Below are 23,638 nucleotides of genomic sequence, written 5' to 3'. Positions count from 1 at the left end.
TGCATACAACCCCTATATGTTACCATGGTTATCCAACAGCATTGTCAGTTACAATTCCAGTGGGCATAGGATAATTGAGATTGATGAATGATGTTTCTTGTTAGATGCCTGGCTATGTTTTAATCTGCACTCACATTCCAAAGATAAACTCACTTTTAAAGGCCATGTTCCAAAAACTTCAAGTAAAATTTAAACATGCTTTTGAAGTTAATTGAATCAAAACTCTTGCACGAGTCATAACGTACTGTGTCCTTTTGAGTACAGTGCAAAATGTACTTTGTGTTATTGCATCAGCTGAAATCTATACAGGGTGTCCCAGGAGGAATGATCAATACTCAGGGATATGACAAGAATGGTCATTCTAAGTGAACATGTCTACCAGATATGAGCCCCAAAGTGCATACCTTAAGATCAATGAGCACTTCTTCATCTTACAATACCATGAAGCAAATATCTTCTGCTGCAAGCTCTTTCCTTTCCACATTTTTGAAGCAGGTAGTAAGGACCAAAATAAAAAAAAGTCTAGTAAATATGTGCTCTAAAACGAATACCATAAAAGCTATGAGCACTTGTTCAGTAGAAAAGACATATTTCAGGGCAGTGAAGAGGAACACGTACTCGAAGCTCTTAACGTATGCACTTTAAAGCCCATGTTTACGTGACATTTTTTCCTTGTTTTGGTTCATATTACCATCTCTCAAAGAGTACAAGAGATTAGTTTCACAATATCAGAGATGAATAAGTTCTCATAGCTCTTCAGGTATTCATTTTAGAACCCATATTTATTAGACTTTTTTGCTTTGAATGATCATTCCGTCATATCCTGGAGTATTGACCATTCCTCTTGGGACACACTGTAGCAATGCGTTATAACATTTTAGGCACAGTAGCCACAAATATCAGAATCAGTCATTTAAATTTCAGTGTATATCTACATGAATAAGCACAGATTTTTCAGAATTTTCAGAAAGTACAAAAACTGTGCACAACATTTTGTAGAAAATCGGCACTTTGTGATTTACAGATAATGCAGTGCATATTAAGACAAATGCATACATTACGTTTAGCTTTTTTTCTGACAAGAGGAGTGCATATTGCTTGCATTTATCATGAATTAATGTTGTTTTCTATTTTGTTTGTGACCACAACCTCAAAAAAGTTTCAGGAAGTCAGTAGCTTCTCCCCACGTATTTCTGTTGCTTTAATAGAAATCTCATTTCTTTTAAAGGGGACTATTAATACCATTAGCTTAACATCTCCTGAAATTAAAAGCGCATCAGCAAACTTAGTTAAAATGTTCTCTAAAACATAGAACCAACTACAACGCAATGAATGTTGTTCTTAGACATGAGGTGAGTTAGCCGATGATGTAAGCAGGTGGAAATTGCCCTTCCTACTGTCAAGCTATTGAAAGCCACTGTGAAGAGGTGCACTGAGATGGCTACTGAGAGTTAAGTATCAGAGATACCAAAGGTAGATCTATGTGCCCCGTACAGCAGAAACAGGGACCAGGGGGAACTCAGGTCGTATACCCATTCCCATAACCAACAAGTCTAAGGTGCTGTCTTCCACTGGAGCTGACGTAGAGCCAGTGAGACACACTTCATCTGTCAGTACACTTGCCACCCTCTGTGACAAGCAGAGGCAAATGCAAAAGGGTAGGAGTCTATTAATCATTGGCAGTTCAAATATATTGTGAATTTTGAAGCCCCTTAGGGAAATGGCAGTATGAGGGGGGATGGGAAGGAATACAAGGTGCACTCAGTGTTTATGCCTAGGGATCTCATTTAACAGGCTGAAGAGGATATTCTGGTTGCCACTAAGGAGATGTGTTAGAACCAACTGCAGATTTTGGTGCACGTTGAAACAAATGATGCCTGCCATCTGGGCTCTGAGGTCATACTTTGATCATTCCAGCCATTGGCAGAGATGGTTGAGAAAACCGGCCTTGCTAACAGAATTTCAACAAAGCTCACAATCTGTAGCATTGTCCCCAGAACTGGTTCAGAGTCAACTGGGAAAGTTGAACCAGAGACTCTGAAAATCCTGTAAGAAGGTAGGCCATCGTTTCCCAACCTGCTTTCAGGGGGTTCGCCAAAACTCTTTTCTCCATGGTTGGTTTCAAGGTTATGCCTATTACTGTTTCCTTAGTTTTTGTGGCACTGTTATAAAAATAAAAATATTATTATTCCAGAATGAGATTTTCACTCTGCAGTGGAGTGTGCGCTGATATGAAACTTCCTAGCAGATTAAAACTGTGTGTCGGACTGAGACTCAAACTCGGGACCTTTAAGGCAAAGGTCCCGAGTTCGAGTCTCAGTCCGGCACACAGTTTTAATCTGCCAGGAAATATTATTATTACTTTAAAATCAAATTAACATTATAATGCCCCTTGTTATGTATGTGTAACATCGAGAATTTGTCACATTATTTCCACAATAAATTAATATTTACCACAAATGCATGGTACAGTTATGTAACAACATTAGGAATGCATTTGATTTTGCTACTATGGAAATTTAGTCTGTCAGTTTCTTTGTGTTCTAACAATACTAACAACAGTATTGTGACCCTATCAAGGAATGGTTACATAGCAGTCAGGCCATTGATCTTCCACAATAGCTTACTTAGTTTCCATTCACATTAAAATGGATAACTGGTTGAAAAGTGGAAGTTTCAAAGCGAAACAGGATTTAACAAAATCACAAATTAGTGTTGTGTCAACAGATCATTCAACTTCTAGTGATATGTGTCAATCTGACAAAAGTGAAGCATGTGCAAAGAAAAGAACATATGGTGAAAATTACAGTAGGTTTGGATTTTCATAAATATTTGACAAGTACTGTTCAAGACCAGTGTGTTGTATGTGGTGGCATTTTTGCTAATAGTAGTCTGAAACCTTCTCCACTGATGCCATTTAGAAACTAAACAACCTACTCACTTTTTCCATGAAAACTTAATGAGTGGAAAAAAGATTTAACGACTTTTGAATATGCTCAAAACAGTAACAATGAGAATGCTCTTGAAGCATCTTATTGCATTACCTACAGAGTTTCTCAAACTGCATAACTTCATTCGACACCTGAAGATTTAATGCGGCCATGTATAAATGATGTTGTACAGTGCATGCTTGGAGACTCTTTTACAGAAAAAGTCAATATGGTACAACTGTCCAACAATACGATCAACCGTCAAATTAAAGATATGTCCAATTATGTCGATAATGACATTTTGGGAAGAATTTGTACCAGGCCTTCATTTGTGATTCAACTTGACGAATCGACTGATGTTATCAATTTAGCCATTTTTTTACTTTACATCTGATATATTAATGGGGAGTATGTAGAAGATAAGCTATTATTCTGCACACCCTCAAAAAAGAGAACTTTTGGAGGAGATAAATTTAAGTTAATCTATAAATACTGCGCAAAAATTCAATATACTAGACTTGCTGTGTAGGCATTTGTTCAGGTGGTGTGAAATCCATGGCAGGTTGCTATGTCGGGTTTGCTGTTCAAGTAAAATAGGTAGTGATGAATGATTCTTGGACACATTGTTGCTTTCATAGACAGGCTCTTGCTTCTAAATGCATGTCCAATGGATTGAAATCTGTGCTGAACAATGCAGTGAAAATAATTAATTTCAGTAAGGCTCACCCTACAAAGGCCCACATCTTTGAAGTGCTTTTTGAGGAAATGGGAAGCATTTATAAGTGTTTACTGTCTCACACTGAAGTTAGGTGTCTATCTTGAGATAGAGCTATTTCCGGACTGTATGAGCTTAAAGATGAAGTCTACATTTTTCTCACCAGCCATATCTTTCACAAAAGAAAGTGCATGGAAGATGACATCTGGCTTCAGACTTTAGCTTATATGGCAGACATTTTCTCACAAATTAACAGTTTAAACTTCTTTCTCCATGGGTCAAATATAAACATTTATATTGTGCAAGACTGTATTGAATCATTCATTAAAAAACTTAATTTTTGGGAAACGTGTTTCAATAGGAGTCAAAAGGAGTGCTGTGATACCCTGGTGGAAAAGTCATCTTTCTTTGAATGAAAATATCAAAAATATAGTTAAAGAACATTTGAAGGGGCTTTGAAAAATCTTAAGAGAATATTTCCCTGCTATGTCCAATAGTAACAAATGGATCTGCAATCCCTTCAAAGAGTCAACAATCTTAGAATCCACAATAAGTATAAATGAAAAAAGAAAGAGTAGCTTCGTGAAATTTCCACTGATTTTCAGTTACAGAAAAGTTATGAATCTTGGTCATTAATTAGTTTCTGGTTGAGTTTAAAGGAGTTCCCAGACCATTTTCATCCAAATACGTGCTAAAGTTGTTTTCTTTATACCATATTTAACTTCTGTGGTTCTCGACTTCAAAGCTCTGTGCCAGGGAAAGCAGGCACAACATTCTCACTAAATTCCAAGGTAGATGTAACTACAATGAAAACTTGTATTTATTATTGCAACTAGGCCCTCACATTGCGTAAATTTTAGGACATGACTAGAGTAACTTTAGGTTTTTATCATTAAGGGTTAAGTTAATTAAGGTTATTAAATCTTTGGCCTGGAATTAAATTTTATGCACGTCTACTATATGCATATTTAAACGTCAGTGGTTCACCCAACTCGGAATGTTGTAGAAGGGTTTCGCGAGTCGAAAAAGTTGGGAACAGCTGAGCTAGGCTACAAATTCATGGACTTGAATTCTAAGGTTAAGACCTGTTGGGTTCCCCAATTTGGAATAGGTGCGCATTACACAGCAGAGGCTGCTGCTTGTAAGATGGTGGCTGTCAGTATAAGAGCCAAAGGAATGCCCCATACTGCTGAGAGTATTAAAAGCCTAGTGATTAACTGCTGAAACATACGCAATGAAGTGCCTGTGTGTGAAATGCTTCTTAAAAGCAGTGAAGCTCATGTGATAGTAGGTACAGAAAGCTTGTTAAAACCCAAAATAGATAGCAGTGAGATTTTTGGGGAAATTTAAGAGTAGGCCTATATCAAAAGGATAGACCAATGAAAAATGGAGGTAGTGTATTTATTGCAATAAATAAGAAGCTCAAATCCACCAAGATAGAAATTGAATAGGATTGCATAAGAGATTGTTTGGGCAAATTTAGTATCATAAGGGCATAAATTTATAATCAGATCATCCTGTCGACCATGAGACTCACCTCCAGATGTAACCAAAAACTTTACAGAGAAACTAAGTTCACTAATAAGTTTGTTCCCCACTCATACTGTCATTACTGGTAGAGACTTTAATCACACAAATATCAATTAGGAAAATAACAGTTTTGTAAGTAGTAGCCACGGCAAGATATCCTGCAATACATTCTTAAATGTGTTCTCTGATAACAACCTTGAACAGAATGTTTGGAAGCCCTCTTGTAATGGAAACACACTGTAAGTAACAGATGTGACCTAGTATGTCCACATGGGGCAGCTGCAGCAACAATGATTACCAAAGTACAAAGGGCAACTAAAACATGTAGAAGATTCACATGTTCAGCAAACTAGATAAAGAGACAGTAATGTCACACCTCAGTGAGAAATATGACACATTTAACTCTGAACATGAGGATGTAGAAGAACTGTGGATCAACTTTAGAAGAATAGTTGACCATGAACGTGATAGATATGTACTTAGTAGAACAGTTCATGATGGGAGTGACTTTCTGTGGCATGCAGTCACTACAAAGAACCTTCTGAGGAAATAGAAACTATTCCATAACAGATATAAAATAAAACATGGGGCTATAGACAGAGAAATGCTGAATGAAACATGTTTGACTGTCAAGGGGATAATGCATGAAGAATTCAATGATGACTGTTGCAGAATATTATTGAAGGAAGTTACAGTTGTGTATAAAGGCTGTTAGTAGTACTATAGCTGATCTACTGACTGCAATGGACAAGAAAGGAGCTGTAACTGAGGGCAGCAAAGCAAAAGCAGAAATGCTGAACTCTGTTTGCAATCCCCAAAGTAAGGTCCCCTATTTTTTTATAAGTACATAGACATGTTTATTTCTACAATGATTTACATCAGTTTACAACTAGAACATTTAGCTATTTTTTGACATAATCATCATTTCTGTCGATGCATTGTTGTAGACGCAGTGGCAGTTTTTGTATGCCTATGTCACACCAGCTCGCCGCCATGCTATTCAGAATATTATGAACCTCTTATTTCACCTCATCATCGGAGTTGAGTTGCTTTCTGGCCAAATGTTGTTTTTGATAGTCACTGGGCGCCAAGTCAGGATTATAGGGTGGGTGGGTGATTATGTTCTGCTGAAACTGTTGCAAGAGAGCAGCGGTTTGCCGAGAGATGTGGGAGCGAGCGTTTCTACTTTATCTTCCTTCGTCGTCGGTGTTGTCGTTGTTGCCGTGAGGCACCGTTATACCAAGTGGAAAGGCGCGTCACTCTTAGAGCATGAGATATGGTAACCTTAAGTCACTGACAACACACAATGGTCACGCTAGCACCTGATTCCAGAATAGCTGCAGTAGTGAGGATCTACCCCCTCTTGACCAGGTCCCCAAAACTTAACTCGTAATGAGATCCCTTCGAAACAAATTGTCATAAAGATAGTCTACAAAGGCTTCATACTACAATAAGAAATGTTACAGTTTATGGAATAATAACAGATACGACCAAACTGTCTAGTTTCTTCTGTTTTATTTAACGTAACTTTGTTCACAAGTTTTATTTCACATTCACCACTCATTCACACTCTGATGTGGAGTACATGCGAGTGCCTGAACCCTAACTCCCAAGTTCCATCGAAACCCTTTGACGAACAGTTTTGGTTGCTCAACACCAACAGTCAACGATAATGATACAGTATTTTGTAATTGACTCTTCTAGTTCAGCCACCGCCCTCCACAAATTTTTGTTAGGCATAAGACAATTACACACTTTTCTCTCTGGTCTGCTATTATTAAGGGTTCGCGTAAAAGTTAACGTTTTTCTCCTTTTCATAAATTGGAGCCAGCTCTCCGCAGAAAAAAAAAAAAAAACACGGTCTCAATACCGCGTCCCTCATGAGACGCGTATAGATGTATCCCGGAAATGACTGCCCTGTAGGTGTACTCAATTTAATGACCACACTTCGCTATCTGGGATTTTGTGTAACTAAATGTCCTTTTGTTATTCTGATTGTATATCGTAGTTATTTAAAACCCGCCCCTATATTTTTTCACAATGCACAATTAACACTTCTTCACTTGTTTATTTCTAAGAGTAAACAAAAAAAAAATGACGCCGTATCATCGGCTTCGTCGATATAAAGCAAAACAAGCAAAACACCTCAATATGCCCAATTTTACCTCTTCTTATAGGATCAGCTACCTTACTCATTAATTTACTACATATTATTTCCAATAACACTAAACAGGTATCACCATTATATTTTAATTGTATTCAAAAGCATGTTATTATTATTATGACTGACCAAATCATAACAAATCGCGCGGCGTGCGTTTTTAACGATAGCTTTACACTCGCCCAGTCTTTATTCATGCAATATTATATATAAATACACAGACAGGACTGAAAGATCGATCTCTCTACCATAACCAATAGAGGCAAATACGCTATTCAAGTTCCATTACATCTATCTTGACTCGTATTGTTACATGTTGTCATGGAGAATGTGTACACCCTTGCTCAACATTCCTCTTCTCTGGTTCTGATTACATTGAAAAATAGCTAAATGATCAAGCTGTCAACTGATGCAAACCATTGTAGAAATAAACACGTCTATGTACTTATAACAAAATAGGAGACCTTACTTTTGGGATTACCCTCATAAAATATGGAGGTATTGCCACAATTTTATTCTTGTGCCACTGCAAGGAAGAGTGTCACAGATGCTAGTGTTAATGGTGCTGAGAAACAGCTGAAATCGCAAAAACTGAACAAAGCTCCAGGATCTGACGTTAATTCCAGTAACATTCTATACCAATTTTGCATCTGATTTAACCCCATAAAATACTATAGACTCTTGAAGAAAAAAAAAATACTGTACCCAACAATTGGAAGAAACTGCAAGTTACACCTGTCTACAAGATGAGTGGCAGATGTGATCCACAAAACTGTCACCCAATATCTTTGACATCAATTTGCTGTATAATCTTAGATAAAATTTTGAACTCATATGTAATGATGATGATTTCCTCCATATCAACTAGCATGGACTCTAAAAAACATTAATCATGTGAATCCCAATTTGTACTAGTCTTCCATGACATCTTTCAAGCCATGGATCAGGCAGTCAGGTACATTCAGTATTTCTTGATTTCTGAAAAGCATTTTACTCAGTATCACACCTATGCTTACTATCGAAAGTATGATAGTAAGGGGTATATAGAGAAATCTGCAACTGGACTGAGGATGCTTGATAGGGAGGGTGCTGAAAGAATATCTTGTATGGAGAGCCATTGGCAGATGCACCAAGCAAGTGTGTGGGAACTGTTGCTGTTCATGCTATATATCAATGGCCTAACAAACAATATTAACAGCAACCACAGACTTTTGGCAGATGATGCATTTATCTATAATGATGTACTTGTGGCATAGCAGGTGGATCCTTCCTATCTGTATGGTTCTCTGTTCCCATAAAAACCAATTTTTTTGCTAATTTTCATCGAAAATCCAATAATTTATCTACTGACATGTACTGTCCATATAAAAATCTTGAGCTTCTATTAAGACTGAATTTCACTTAAATTTATTATTCTGATTCTCGTTTCAAGTGTTCTGATAACAAATGTGTATTTAGTTTTCATTAGGACATCATTAATTAAAAATTAGAGTTAACTAAAGTTACACTACATTTCACAATATGCAAAAAACTTATCAGCTAAAATTTATATCTGAGAAAGGTGACCTACAGTATTTGAATAATAAGCATTCCAACTTTCCTACACAGCACTTTAAATTACCTGCAAGTACTTATCTTCTGCAATAATTAAAATCAAAGTTCATATCCATTACCATTTTCAATCGCAGATTTTGCAGTAGCAACAGTTAGATTCTGTTTCTGTACACTTTGACACACAGCAATAATTAATTAACTTACCAGTTAATAATGTTATGGAATTTATCATAATTTGCAATATGGTAATCATATATTTAAATGAGGGACTTCACATTGCAGAAGAAAAATAATGTCAATTCTAAATTTGTAATCAGCAACATTTTTCTGTAACCCAAAATTCTACTGGTTCTTGTACATTACCTAAAGCAGTAAATTCCAACCTAGCCAAATTTTAAAGCATAATGTAATTTTCAAAATAACAACTTGATCTTACACCCACCTATAGCTGGTCGGACATCAACCAAAATTGGCAGTCCATGGTTTGAAAGTAAATGAGTAATATCTGTGTTGGAGCGACTCTAGATGATGACTCATGCCACTAATATATATCTTCTGTACACGAGAATATGAGTTCTGGTCACTGTGAAACTCAAGAACTTTAAAGTTTCATGACTTGTAAGTGATCTCTGTAATTTAAATTAGTGAACATTTGAAATGAACTGTGGTATAATTACCAACAGCGTGAAATGTAATTTTCATTGCAGTGAACTACATCTGCGTCTACATCTGCAAACCACCATGAGGTGCATGGCAGAGGGTATATCCCATTGTACCATTTAATAGGGTTTCTTTCCGTTTCATTCATGTATAGAGGACAGGAAGAATGAATGTTTGAATGAATCTCTCTGTATGTGCAATAATTATTACAATCTTTTCCTCACATTCCCTATTTGAGTGATACACAAGGGATTGTAGTGTATTCCTGGAGAAATCGTTTGCAGCTGGTTCTTGAAACTTTGTTAATATTCTTTCGTAGGATAGTTTATGTCTGTCTTGAAGAGTCTTCCAGTTCAGTTCCTTTAGTAACTTTGTGATACTTTCCCACAGATTAAACAAATCTGTGAGCATTCATGCTGCCCTTCTCTGTATACATTCAATATCCCCTGTTAGTTCTATCAGGTACAGGTCCCACACACTTAAGCAATATTCTAGAACCAGTCACATGAGTGATTTGTACGCAATCTCCTCTGTAGATTGAATACATTTCCCCAGTATTCTACCAATAAAGCGAAGTCTACCACCTCCTTTACCCACGACTGAACATACGTGATCATTCCATTTCATATTCCTACAAAGTGTTACACCCAGATATTTGTATAAGTCGGCTGATTCCAACAGTGACTCATTGTTGCTACAGTCATAAGATACTACCTTTTTTTTGTTTAGTCAAGTGCAAAATTTTACATTTCTGAATATTTAAAGCAAGTTGACAATCTCTTCACCACATCTTAACAAGCTCTGACTGAATATCTACTATGCAGCTTCTTTCATGTAGTACTTCCTTACAGGTAAATGCATCATCTGTAAAAAGGCTGATTTTACTACTAATACTGCAAGGTCATTAATATACAACATGAACAGCAAGGGTCCCAACACACTTACCTGAGGCACATCCGAAATTACATCTACAACTGACGATGATTCTCCATCCACGATAACATGATGCGTTTTTAACTTCCCTCCCACTCTCAAATTTGAAGTTACATTAATATTACTGAATAATATCTGGTTACTTGAATGGAAATTTTTGGGCAATATTTTTACACAATTATCTCCTACTCTTCCAGGTATAAAATTAATTACTCCAGCTGTAAAAAAATCTCTGTCGCTCTGCAGAATTCTGGCAAGCGTTGACTCTGAAAATTCTTAAAATAATCAGAGGCACAATCGTACGCCATGGGGAAGCCGTCTTGGGTGCTATGACGTACTCACTGTACAGCTTGGAAATCAGAGTCCAAGTTGTGTATCAATTCTGATAAAGTACAGAATTTAATCTCTTAAACAGAACATAAATGACCGTGGTGCAGGCTTCACTGATTTCCCAGGATACAAAGTTGCCTACGAGTTACAACACACTCTCAAATTTGAAGTTACATTAATATTACTGAATAATATCTGGTTACTTGAATAGAAACTTTTGGGCAATATTTTTACACAATTATCTCCTACTCTTCCAGGTATAAAATTAATTACTCCAGCTGTAAAAAAATCTCTGTCGCTCTGCAGAATTCTGGCGAGCGTTGACTCTGAAAATTCTTAAAATAATCAGAGGCACAATCGTACGCCATGGGGAAGCCGTCTTGGGTGCTATGACGTACTCACTGTACAGCTTGGAAATCAGAGTCCAAGTTGTGTATCAATTCTGATAAAGTACAGAATTTAATCTCTTAAACAGAACATAAATGACCGTGGTGCAGGCTTCACTGATTTCCCAGGATACAAAGTTGCCTATGAGTTACAACACACCAAATAATGTTCTGAGCCACAAACAAAGGAGAAGTTAAAATAACCAGAGAACTGAATGTACCTTTTCCGTTCATGAAATTATATTTTTCAATAAACAATTTTCCTAGCCACATTCCAGTATACATCATCCTCTTGTATGAGATGAAATGTTATCATAATTCATCAAATTACATTCGGTATTGTAATATTAGTAATTTTCACCTCACAAACATTAATATACGCTCAATAGTAAATGCCTGATGGCCTAAAGTTATCGAACAATTGTAAAGCAAAAGAAATGAACCATCGCATAGCAGCGAGAGAATCTATTATTCTTTATCTTTACCGTTCTTGCACAGTGCCAGTAAATCTCTATGTACATGTATCGATTAATGGTATAAAAAAGAATTCTGTTGTTTCCAGACAAATGAGGCTTTTGGCGCCTCACCTTTTACTGTTTGTATTCCATGAGAGGTGGACGCGGACTTGCTGCGTTCCGCAACTGTATTTTATATTCTATGTGAAAGTATTGAGTGAAAATGCTAAATGTTATTTTTTTTCAATCAGAAAGCATGTAATTTCTGGTAACTGATTACGAACAGACAGCATCAAGAGGACATTTTGATTGTTATGTATAAAGTATTTAACCACTATGGTCATCTGTTGTAATTTAATATGAAAAGGTACGTAGCATTAAAAAAAAACCCCGTGTGTTAAAGATAAGTGTGCTAATTTTCGTAAATTAACCTTGATGATTCCATCTCCCCATCTCCTTATTTACCTGAATGATAATTATTTTGGTGTTACTTCATCATCAGAAAGTACGATCACGCGGATGGGCCGAACGCAGCATGAGGCAGAAGGAACATTATCGTTTTCCTATTATTTCTGAACCAACTTTTTTTTTTGTGTAGTGTTGCATTTCTTTTAAAGTCTATAAATCTTCTGGTCCCTTAGTGTTGATCCGGGTATGACTACATAGCGACTATAAAAAATGCACAGAAATGATAATGTTTCTTCCGAACGATCTCAAATATATATATCAATATGCTGCTCTTATTCAGGTATTTAATGGTCAACGTATGTTATTATAATAGCGTAATAAATCCCTGATTCTGTTGCCAAGTGGCCCACCAAAAATATTCACTTTTTCGACATTAAAAAAAAAAGTAACAATTCTTTTAATTTTCATCCCCCAAGAGCAACGCTACAGTATTCAAAATGGCAGCTTACAACAATGCCACTAACTATAATTCCACTGCAATCCCACTCTCTGCAATTCTCAATCAGAAGTAATCTGTCAGTTGTACACAAATAATCTGTCCGTTGTACGCACAATGTTGCACATTATATCCACATAGTCTTTATATCACAAGTCGGAGATAATCTGTCTCTCTTAGTAGTAACGAGTCTTTGAGCCATAAATCACTTGCTCGGTTAAGTGTGAACATTTGAGCTACATGAGAAAAAAGTTCTACTACATGTCCTCCCTACCAAGACGTCCTTAATCCAGTCACAAATTTCACTTGATACCCATATGATCATATTTTTGACAACAAGTGTAGGTGTGGTACTGAATCAAATGCTTTTAGGAAATCAAGAAATACAGCACCTAACTGATCGCCTCTATCCAAACCTTTCAGTATGTCATGTGAGAAAAGTGTGAGTTGGGTTTTACATGATCGATGTTAAATCCATGATAATTGGCACTGAGGACGTTCAAATCACTCTAAGCACTATGGGACTTAACATCTGAGGTCATCAGTCCCCTAGACTTAGAACTACTTAAATCCAACTAACCTAAGGACACCACACACATCCATGCCCGAGGCAGGATTCGAACCTGCGACCGTAGCAGCCATGTGGTTTCAGACTAAAGCGCCTAGAACCGCTCGACCACAGCGGCCGGCACTGAGGAGGTCCTTATGTTCAAGATACATCATTAAGTTTGAGGTCAGACTACATATTAAGATTCTACAAGTAATCAACAAAAAGGATACTGGATGGTAGTTTTGCTGATCACTTCAACCACCATTCTTGTAGATGGGTGTGACCTGTGTCTTTTTCCAAGAACTGGGCACAGTTTTTTATTTGAGGGATCTACGACAGATTATAATTAGGAGACAAGCTTACTCAGCCATAAATTCAGTATAGAATCTGACAGGGATTACATTGGGCCCTGGAGCTTTGTTCAATTTTAATGATTTCAGCTGTTTCTCAACACCACTGACACCAATACTTATTTCATTCATCTTTTCAGTGGTCTGAAGATTAAATTGGGGCAATTCTCCTGGTTTTTTTCTTGTAAAGGAACATTAGAAAATGGAGTAAAGCATTTCAACTTTTGCTTTACTACCCTCAATTTCAGTTCCTGTCTCATTCACTAGGGACTGGACACTAACTTTGGTGCCACTAACAGCCTTTACATATGACCAGAATTTCTTCGAGGTCTGTGAAAGATAACTTGACATCGTTCTGCTATGGTACTCATTGAAGGCATCACACATTATGCTCTTGACAGCCAAATGCGTTTCATTCAACATCTCTCTATCTATAACCCTACACTTTGTTCTACACCTATTATGCAGAAATCTTTGTTTCTTTTGAAGTTTCTTTACAGTGACTGTATATCATGGAAGCTCCCTCCCACTGTGATCTGTTCTACTGGATACATATCTATCCAGTGCATGGTCAACTATTCTTTTAAACATGAGCCAGAGCTCCTCTACATGCTCCTCACCTGTGCTGAAAGTTGAAGTTCCTCACTGAGGTAAGACACTACTGACTTTTTATCTGGTTTACGGAACCCATATATCTTCCTACTTGTTTTAGTTATCCTTTGTACTTTAGTAATCATTGTTGCCACAACCACATCATGGTATCCGACACCAGTTTCAATGTGGACATCTTTAAAGAGGTCAGGTCTATTTGTTGTCATTAGATCCAATATATTTCCATCACAAGTGGGGTTCCTAATTACCTATTTCACGTAGTTTTCAGAGAAGGTACTTAGTAAAGTTTCATAGGATGTCTGATCATCACTAAGAACAAAACTATAATTTTCCCAATTGACTGTTGGATGATTAATGTCTCCACAGATGATAGCAGTATGACTGGGAAACTTACCTACAAGTGAACGGATGTTCTCTCTGAAGTTTTCAGTTGCATCAGGAGATAAATCTAGTGGGTGATAGAAGGATCCAATTATCATTTTATGCCCACCCCTGATACTGACTCTTGCCCCAACAATCTCACATGCAGCTTCATTTTCTACTTTGGCAGATTTGAGTTGCTTGTCTGCTGCAACAAATACACCACCTCTATCTCCCATTCGCCTATCCTTCCAATATACACTTAAATTTTGCCCAAAAATCTAACTCCTATCAATTTCAGGTTTCAGCCAGCTTTCTGTACTTAGTATTATGTGAGCTTCATTATTTTGCATGAGCGCTTCAAACTTTGGCACTTTGTTGAGAATGCTTCGTCAGTTTACCATTAGAATTTTAGTACTCTCACCTGTGGTAGGCATTTCTTTTGATCTTACACTGATACGTCTGAGTTTCCTACAGCTATTGTTCTCGGTGTTGGATGGAGAGTCTCCTAATTTAAAAAGCCGCTGTGTGCACCGCACACACACACACACACGCACACAGCTACCTGAGTAGCAGCCTCTGATGTTTAGTGCACACCTGGCCCTTTTAGGGGGACCTTACAGTTCTCAACCCCACAGCACAAGTCCAGGAAACCATAGCTTAGCTTGTCACAGAACTTTCGAAATCTCCTTCCACTTGACTTAGAACCAAAGGATGATGATCAGTTCTGGGGACAATGCTGTAAATTGTGAGCTTCATTCAAACTCCATGTGCAAAGTCGGTCTTCTCAACCTTCTATGCCAGTCGCTGGAATGACCTCAGAGACCAGACGACAGGCGTCATTCGTTCCAACATGCATCATAGTCTCTAGTTGGTTGCATCCTGTTCCCTTGTGGTTACTGGAATAGCCTCTGAAATACTGAATGAGGTCCCCAGGCATACACACTGATGAGCGTACTTGGTGTCTTTTTTGTCCCTTGCTGCCATTTCCCTAAGGTGTACCATCATTTGCCATACATTTGAACTGCCGATGATTAATTAATAGACACCTACAATTTTTCATTTGCCTCCTCCTGACACTGGAAAAAAACAGATTTCCCCAAAACAGGGGAAGTGAGCCCCACTGGCTCAATTTCAGTTTCAGTGAAAGACAGCACCTCAAACTTGTTGGTTACAGGGATCGGTACAACACCTTGAGTCCTCCCTAGTCCCTGTCCACCCTGTACAGGATGCCTAGATCTACCACTGAACATCACTCGCAGTCAAGTGGATGAATAATGACAGATCTTCCACTTTCTGCAGAGGAGACACGATCCATGGGAGAGGACACTTCTGGTACGGATATCACAGGTACACAACTCTCGGGAGCTCTTCCAATACACTGATTTGCAACAGCTGGCAATCGTTTGACAACAGCTAGGGTGATTTCCAGCTGCTTACAAACTATTGTTGAACCCAGTGATTCATGTAATGGACTCACTTAAATGAAATACCAGAGTGTAATTGTCTGTAACAGCAACTGTGCAAAGTGAGAAGCATGATATTTTTGTATCAATAGGAACATTGTTTTGCACCACAATTAAACCTACAACTCCGCCACTGGGCTGTGATTGCTAAGCACTGTGGGATTTGGTTCAGGGAGTTGCACAAATAATTTGTTTGTAGAGTAGAAACTCAGAACCATTACAAATAACTGAATTTTGAAGAGAATAAAGTGTGTGTGTTAATGTCATCTAAAATGTGTTGTCAAACACTAAGGAACAAACACCACCCCACGGTCAATTAGATTTTCAGCTTTGCAGTGATAGAGACTGGCACTACTGACGATGAGACTACGAAATTCAGGTCAGTTTCGTCCATACTGTCTGAAAAAAGCTACACAAATATTCAGTCATATCTGGACAAGGTTTCTAAGTGGTGCAAAGACTGGCAACTTGCTTTAAATGCTCAGAAATGTAAAACTGTGCACTTCATGAAATGGAGAAAACATACCATACTAAGACTATAACATCAATGAGTCACACCTGGAGTTGGTCAACTCATACAAATATCTGTGTGTAGGGAGATGAAATGTAACAATCATGTATTCTCAGTCATAATTAAAGCAGATAACAGACTTTAGTTCACTGGTAGAATACTAGGGAAATACAAGCTGTCTGCAAAGGAGATTGCTTACAAACCACTTGTGTGTCCCATCCTAGAATATCATACCAAATACAAATAACAGGGATATTGAAAGTATACAATAGGGGCAAAATGAACAGTAATAGTTTGCTGAATAAACCAATATGGCAGACAACTGAAGATAGACACAAACTATTCTGAGAAAGCCTACTCCATGAGCCAGTTTTTGTGGGGAATCTATGAATATACTGTACTACAACTCCCTATGTATTGCTCATGCACGGATAACAAGGACAAGATTCTACTGAATTACAGCACAGACAGAAGTGTTTAAGCAATCATTCTTCCTCAGCTCCATATGTGAATGGAACATGGAGAAGCCCTAATAACTGGTACAATGGGAAGTACCCTCTGCCATGCACTTCACTGTTGTTGACAGGTATGGGTGTAGATGTAGATATCCAAGTGAATGGCTGCTTGGTACACCCACAATGCCATGGTCACAGCCCAGTGGAAGCAGTATTATGATAAGGGAGGACATTCAGTCAGGCTTCTATGGGACCTGTGGCAGAAAGTGAAGGCACCATGACAGATGTGAACTATGTGAACATTATTGTGAACCACCTGCATCCCTTCATGCCTGATGTATTCCTTACAGGTGATGGCATCTTCCAGCAGGATAGCTGTTCATGTCACAAGTCCAGAATCATTCAACACTGATTTGTGAAGCATGATGGTGAACTCACTCTGTCCTGGCCACCAGTTTTACTTGATATGAACCCAGTGGAACACATCTCATATGCCATAGGGTAACAGTTCTGTATCTATAAACCTCTGGCCCGTAATATTGTGAGAATGTTGTAGTATGTGCATAAGCATTTGATACCACATACCTCTGGAAACCTCCGAAGGACTTTCTGAATCCATGCCACACAGAAACATAACTGGATTGTGTTCCAAAATAGGACCAACACAGTATTATGCAGGTGGACACAATTTTTAAATCATCAGTGAATGCATACCTGTTAGGTACCAAAGTAACCTACTTAAAAAGAGTGGGCATTTAAACTCATTTGAGATGCAGTAAGGGCTTTGGATAAGCTTGTCTTTATGAAATTTGTGGCAACTTATTTTAAAGAAGCAAATTAATGAAGTATAAACAAGTAATCAAAAGGCACAACATTATGGTGCATTGTGAAATTCTTATTTGAAAGTGAGTTGAAAAACTGAAGCAAGTAATTAAGTATGCAAGCAACAGGTCAAGTTCCCTGAATTTCTGACTTGACTTTGAAGAATATTGTTTACAAGGGAACCTCCCCATCGCAACCCCCTCAGATTTAGTTATAAGTTGGCACAGTGGACAGGCCTTGAAAAACTGAACATAGATCAATCGAGAAAACAGGAAGAAGTTGTGTGGAACTATAAAAAATTAAGCAAAATATACAAACTGAGTAGTCCACGCGAAGATAGGCAACATCAAGGATAACGTGAGCTCAAGAGCGCAGTGGTCCCGTGGTTAGCGTGAGCAGCTGCGGAACGAGAGGTCATTGGTTCAAGTCTCCCCTCGAGCAAAAAATTTTTCTTTATTTTCACAAAGTTATGATCTGTCCATTAGTTCACTGACATCTCTGTTCACTGTAATACGTTTAGTGTCTGTGTTTTGCGACCGCACCGCAAAACCGTGCGATTAGTAGACGAAAGGACGTGCCTCTCCAATGGGAACTGAAAACATTTGATCGCAAGGTCATAGGTCAACCGATTCCTCCATAGGAAAACACGTCTGATATATTCTATACGACACTGGTGACGGCATGTGCGTCGCATGACAGGAATATGTTGTCGACCCACCTAACTTGTACACTTGGCGAATGGGTAAAAAGATTCTTCTACGTTGCCCGATTTAGGTTTTCTTGTGGATGTGATATTTACTCCCAAAAAAGTTATGAAAACATAAGAGTTTGTCACATAAACTGCAACAAATGAATCCAAAAGTCTCACAGTCGCACACTTTTCCCTGTGCTCTGCCAAAACATATGTTTTTAACGTTTTCAAATTTTTCCGTGTGTAGACCGTCAAATCCTGCATATGTCCAAGCAAATCTGAACATGTCCTGGAATTTTGGAGAGCGAAGTTGATTATGTGTGAGAACTTGAACTTTGATAATTGTCTGAAAATAAAAAATTAAACTTTTCGCTTGAAGGAAGACTTGAAGCGAGGACCTCTCGTTCTGCAGCTGCTCACGCTAACCACGGGACCATGGCGCTCCTGAGTTTTGTCTATCCTTGATGTTGCTTATCTTGCGCATGGACTACTCAGTTCGTATATTTTGCTTATTTTTTCATAGTTCCACACAACTTCTTCCTGTTTTCTCGATTGATCTGTGTTCTGTTTTTCAAGGTCTATCCACTGTGGCAACTTATAACTAAATCTAAGGGGGGTGCGATGGGGAGGTTCCCTTGTTAGAAGTCCCTCCTATGATATATTCTATAGTGTCATCTGGCGAAAGGGATCATTATCGAATCAAGGTAGGAAGGTAGTGTGTGAAGCATCACACACAAAGATTTATGATTCATTATGATCTGGTTTAGTCAGTATGTGATTGTCAACATATATGCTCACTAAATTAGAAGAGGTAATACTACAAGACCCATTTATTTTATGAAAAACTACTCATACAAAACTGGTAGCTGTCAGTTAGTGAGAACTTTAAAAAAGTACACTTGCAATCCCGATCAAACTTTTTGTACCACTGCTGTACAATATGAGATGTTGTGGCCCATGTATGAACTTAAAAACATCTGACATGCTAACACAAATATATTTGTACAAAGGAACAAAAATTACAAAAGGCAACCACTCATTTGCAACTGATTCAAGGCTGGTGCACACATATATAGGACCAAAAAATTCTATTAGCTTTTGAGATTTTGCTCTTTTCTATGGGGGGTAGTCAGAAAGTTTTAATTACCACTTAAAATAGTTACGTAATTAATTTTTTCAAGTATACATCTGCAGTCCTAAAAACACTGATATCCTCACACCACAATATCCATAACAGGCTGTTAAAAAAAATGGCACAGCCCACTGATTATGTGGAGCTTGGCTACAATATTTTATTTTGGCACTTCTAACAGGGTGCTATAGTAGTACTACGGTGCATAGATCTTAAGTTTTATTGGGAATACAGACATGTACTAGAAAACAAACAAAAAATTAACTATACAACTTTGTTTTTCAGGTGCTAATTAAAACTTTATGACTAACCCTCATGCACTAAATATTAAATATTCTCTCTCTCTCTCTCTCTCTCTCTCTCTCTCGCACACACACACACACACACACACACACACACACACACACACACACACACTCTCTCTCTCTCTCTCTTTTAACGCTAGTCGAAGTCTTCTTGCAAGTTGTGAACAGTGTACTGCCCATCCAAATTTCTACCCACATTCTTTGTTGTATTCTGATCCAGTGCTGAAGTATCTTCAAGAAAAATTGGGAAGAAATGCTCAAAACAGTCAAGAGTGATTACATTGCGAAGATGTTTTTGAAATTTTCTAGCAGGTTCTCACAAGATGTACAGCACATTTCTTTGACTGTCTGTCAATTAAGAATTTTTAAGGAATTCTGTTACACTCTTACATCCTCTTGCCATTTAAAAAACGTCTGTGTCCATATTGGCACCCTTCTTTACATACTTTCAATGTACCTTCTGTTAGTCCTATCTGATATAGTTCTGGATGGATGGCCACAGAAATTGACCCAAGATGGGCTAAAAAAAAAAAAAAAAAAAAAAAAAAAGAAAAAAAAAAAAATGTATCTGAAATCCATTTCCAAGTGTTAAGATTGTGCTCCAGGACATGCTTGCATTTGGGCACGCACTTATAGCATGGCTACAGAATGAGCCAGAACTGGTTGCCAAGTTGTAGTCAATGCTTAGGGCTGCCAGGTTTCCTCATACAATTAATGCACTGTATAAACACACAAACCACTTTTATATGTAAAACCAGAGATTTCATACTGTATGGTAAATCATATCCATAATTAAATACTTTTTTTAATTACCTCTATTATGCGAGCATAACCTTCATCCACTTCTGAAACCTTTGGGTTGAGTGTAATGATTTGGTCAGGTATCTCCAAATCAAATTCAATCTACAAAGAAGAGGAGTGTACAAGTATTATATTAAAAGACAGCATAAAAAAACATATTTTAAAATAGAAAAATAGACTTCTGATAGTTACTTTCATTAGTCTCTCTAAAGCCTTGTCGCTACTGGCATATTTAAGTATAAATTAAGATGCAGAGCAACATCTAATGCAACAAAACGTAGCTGTGATTTATTACTAAATGATAAAACTATGAACAGCAGCAGAGTTGAGAGGAAAGCTATGATATCAGAGGATGAGACAGATTAATGACTATTGATAAAAGAATAAAGATAGTACCAATATTATGAAAAGGAAACTTGTTACTCACCATATAGCAGAGATGCTGAGTTGCAGATAGGCGGATGGAAAAGACTTTCACAAATAAACTTTTGGCCAACAAGGCCTATGTCAAAAATAGATGACACAGCCACCCACTTGCCCCCCCCCCCCCCCCCCCACACACACATTTATTAAACAATTGAAAATCCAGGATGGAATGTAACACTATTATAAAAAGGGAAGTTGCTACTCACCATATAGTGAAGGTGCTGAGTCACAGATGGGCACAACAAAAAGACTGTCACAAATGTGCTTTCGGCCAACTAGGCCTTTGTCAAAAACAGACCACACAGACACACACACACACACACACACACACACACACACACACACACACACACACACACACAAACTCACATACATGTGACTCTGTGTGTGTGTGTGTGTGTGTGTGTGTGTGTGTGTGTGTGTGTGTGTGTTTGTGTGTGTGTGTGTGTGTGTGTGTACGTGCGCGCGTGCTTGTGTGTGTTTCATCTCTAGTATATGGTGAGTAGCACCTTCCCTTTTCATTTTCATAATATTGTTACATTCCATCCTGGATCTTCCATTCTTTAATAAAGATAATAAGAAAGATGGCACTGAAATACTATTGTGTAATAAAACGGCTAGATGATACTGTTACGTAAGTGGAAGGCACATTAATAATGGTTAATAGGTGATATTTTTATTAATCGTTAAATCCCGCAATGTCAATTAGATCCATCCAAATAGGTAAACAGAATTAGACAAATTTAATGGAAAGAAATCAGAATTCTCAGTGTGGTGGCTTTACTGTGTAATATATAACAAATAGCCCAAACCTTCAATCAGTTTGATAAAAGGATGTTGATGTGGTATTCAGACCGAAGACTGGTTTGATACGGCTCTCATGCTACTCTGTCCTGGGCAAGACTCTTCATCTCCACATAATCTGCTTCCTATGTTCATTGGTCTCCCTCTACAAGTTTTAACCCTCACACTTCCCCCCAATACTAAATTGGTGTTCTTTTGAGGTCTCGGAATGTGTCATATTGACCAATCTCTCCTTTTTGTAAATTTGTGACATAAATTTCTTTTCTCCTCAATTATATTCAGTATACCCTAGCTAGTTACATGATCTAATGACCTTATCTCCAGCATTCTTCTGTAGATCCACATCTCAAATAGCTTCTATTCTCTTCTTGTCTAAACTGTTTATCATCCACATTTCATTTCCATACATGGCTAAACTACAGACAAATTCCTTCAGCAAAGACTTCCTATCACTTACATCTATGGGAGTGTGCTGAAAAGTAATCCCTCCAAATTTTTATGTTCCAATCTTAATATTGTGCATGTCATGCACATTAGTTTATTTACTTTTCTGCTTCACTGACACAAGTTGCAACCACCTGCTGCTAGAGGGCTCCAAACTGTAGCATGTAGCATGACCGTGTATAATGTAACTATGTCGGTGTGTAAGAAACAGTGTGCTGTAGTCCCTTAGAAAACTGAAAGCATGAATACGAACAGTTCATCCACACATGCAGCACCCTTTCTTTCAGCATGACAATGCCAGACCACAAACACACAAGCGCTGCAACATCTGCAACAACCTGATTCCTGGGGTTCACCGTCCTCCATCATCTGATTTTCACCTGTTTCCATAACTTAAGGAACACCTTTTAGGACTTCATCATGATAATGATGAAGCAGTACAAGCAGAGGTGAGGTTGTGGCTCCATCAACAAAGTCAAATGTTCTACAGTGATGCTATAACAAGCTGGGCTGTTGCTGGGAGAATGTGTCCATTGCCAGGGTGACTACATTGAGAAATCAATGTGTAGACATGAAGAATAAAGATGTAGTATGTTAATAAAGTTTGTTTCATTTAAAGAAGTTTTAAGCATTTTCACATAAAAAATACAGAGGCATAACTTTTCAGCATGCCCTTATACAGGGTGTTTATGAGCGAATATCGGGGTTTTAATGCTTTATAATATTTATTACATTAAATTTACAGTTATAAATGTTATGTAAAATGAAAGAGCAACTCAAACAGTTGTGTTAGGCACCAGTGCGCATGGTGTGCCACCTCATTGGCATAGTGAAGTACGTGACTGGTTGAACTTCACTGCACCCAAGCGCTCGATAGGCCGCAAGGGGCCCAATGACAGGGCTTGCTTTGCATGGCCTCCACGTTCACCCGACCTAACGCCATGCGATTTTTTCCTTTGGGGCTTCATCAAGGATCGTGCCTCTGCTACCAGCAGACTTCCCTGAATTAAGAAACCGGATTGAAGCAGCTGTCGCTACATTAACTGAAGACACACTTATCAACATTTGGGAAGATCTCGGCTATAGACTTGATGTGTGTCGTGTGACAAATGGTGCTCACACTGATGATTTGTAAGGTTCTTGATAAAACTGTGGGAGTTGCTCTTTCATTTGACATCTCATTTATAACTGTAAGTTTAATATAATGAACATTATAAACCGTTAGAAACCCAATACTCATTTATAAACACCCTGTATATTCAGTGTTAACAAATTTCTCTTCTTCAGAAACGCTTTTCCTGCCACTGACACTACATTTTATATCTTCTCTATTTCAGCCATCATCAGTTAC

The 23,638-nt window shown here is 37.9% G+C and overlaps 1 protein-coding gene across 1 annotated transcript in view; it reads right to left on the bottom strand.

The window, feature by feature from the left end:
* Positions 1-23,638, bottom strand: part of LOC124775806 (general transcription factor 3C polypeptide 1) — a 354,943-nt gene that overhangs the window by 41,763 nt on the left and 289,542 nt on the right. Inside the window, 1 exon segment of the mRNA XM_047250637.1 lies at positions 20,626-20,715. Within this exon segment, the coding sequence (XP_047106593.1) occupies positions 20,626-20,715 (90 nt within the window).

This window comes from Schistocerca piceifrons, chromosome 2, assembly GCF_021461385.2.
Source record: "Schistocerca piceifrons isolate TAMUIC-IGC-003096 chromosome 2, iqSchPice1.1, whole genome shotgun sequence".
NCBI classification, from domain to species: Eukaryota; Metazoa; Arthropoda; class Insecta; order Orthoptera; family Acrididae; genus Schistocerca; species Schistocerca piceifrons.
This window is presented reverse-complemented; position numbering and strand designations above follow the sequence as displayed.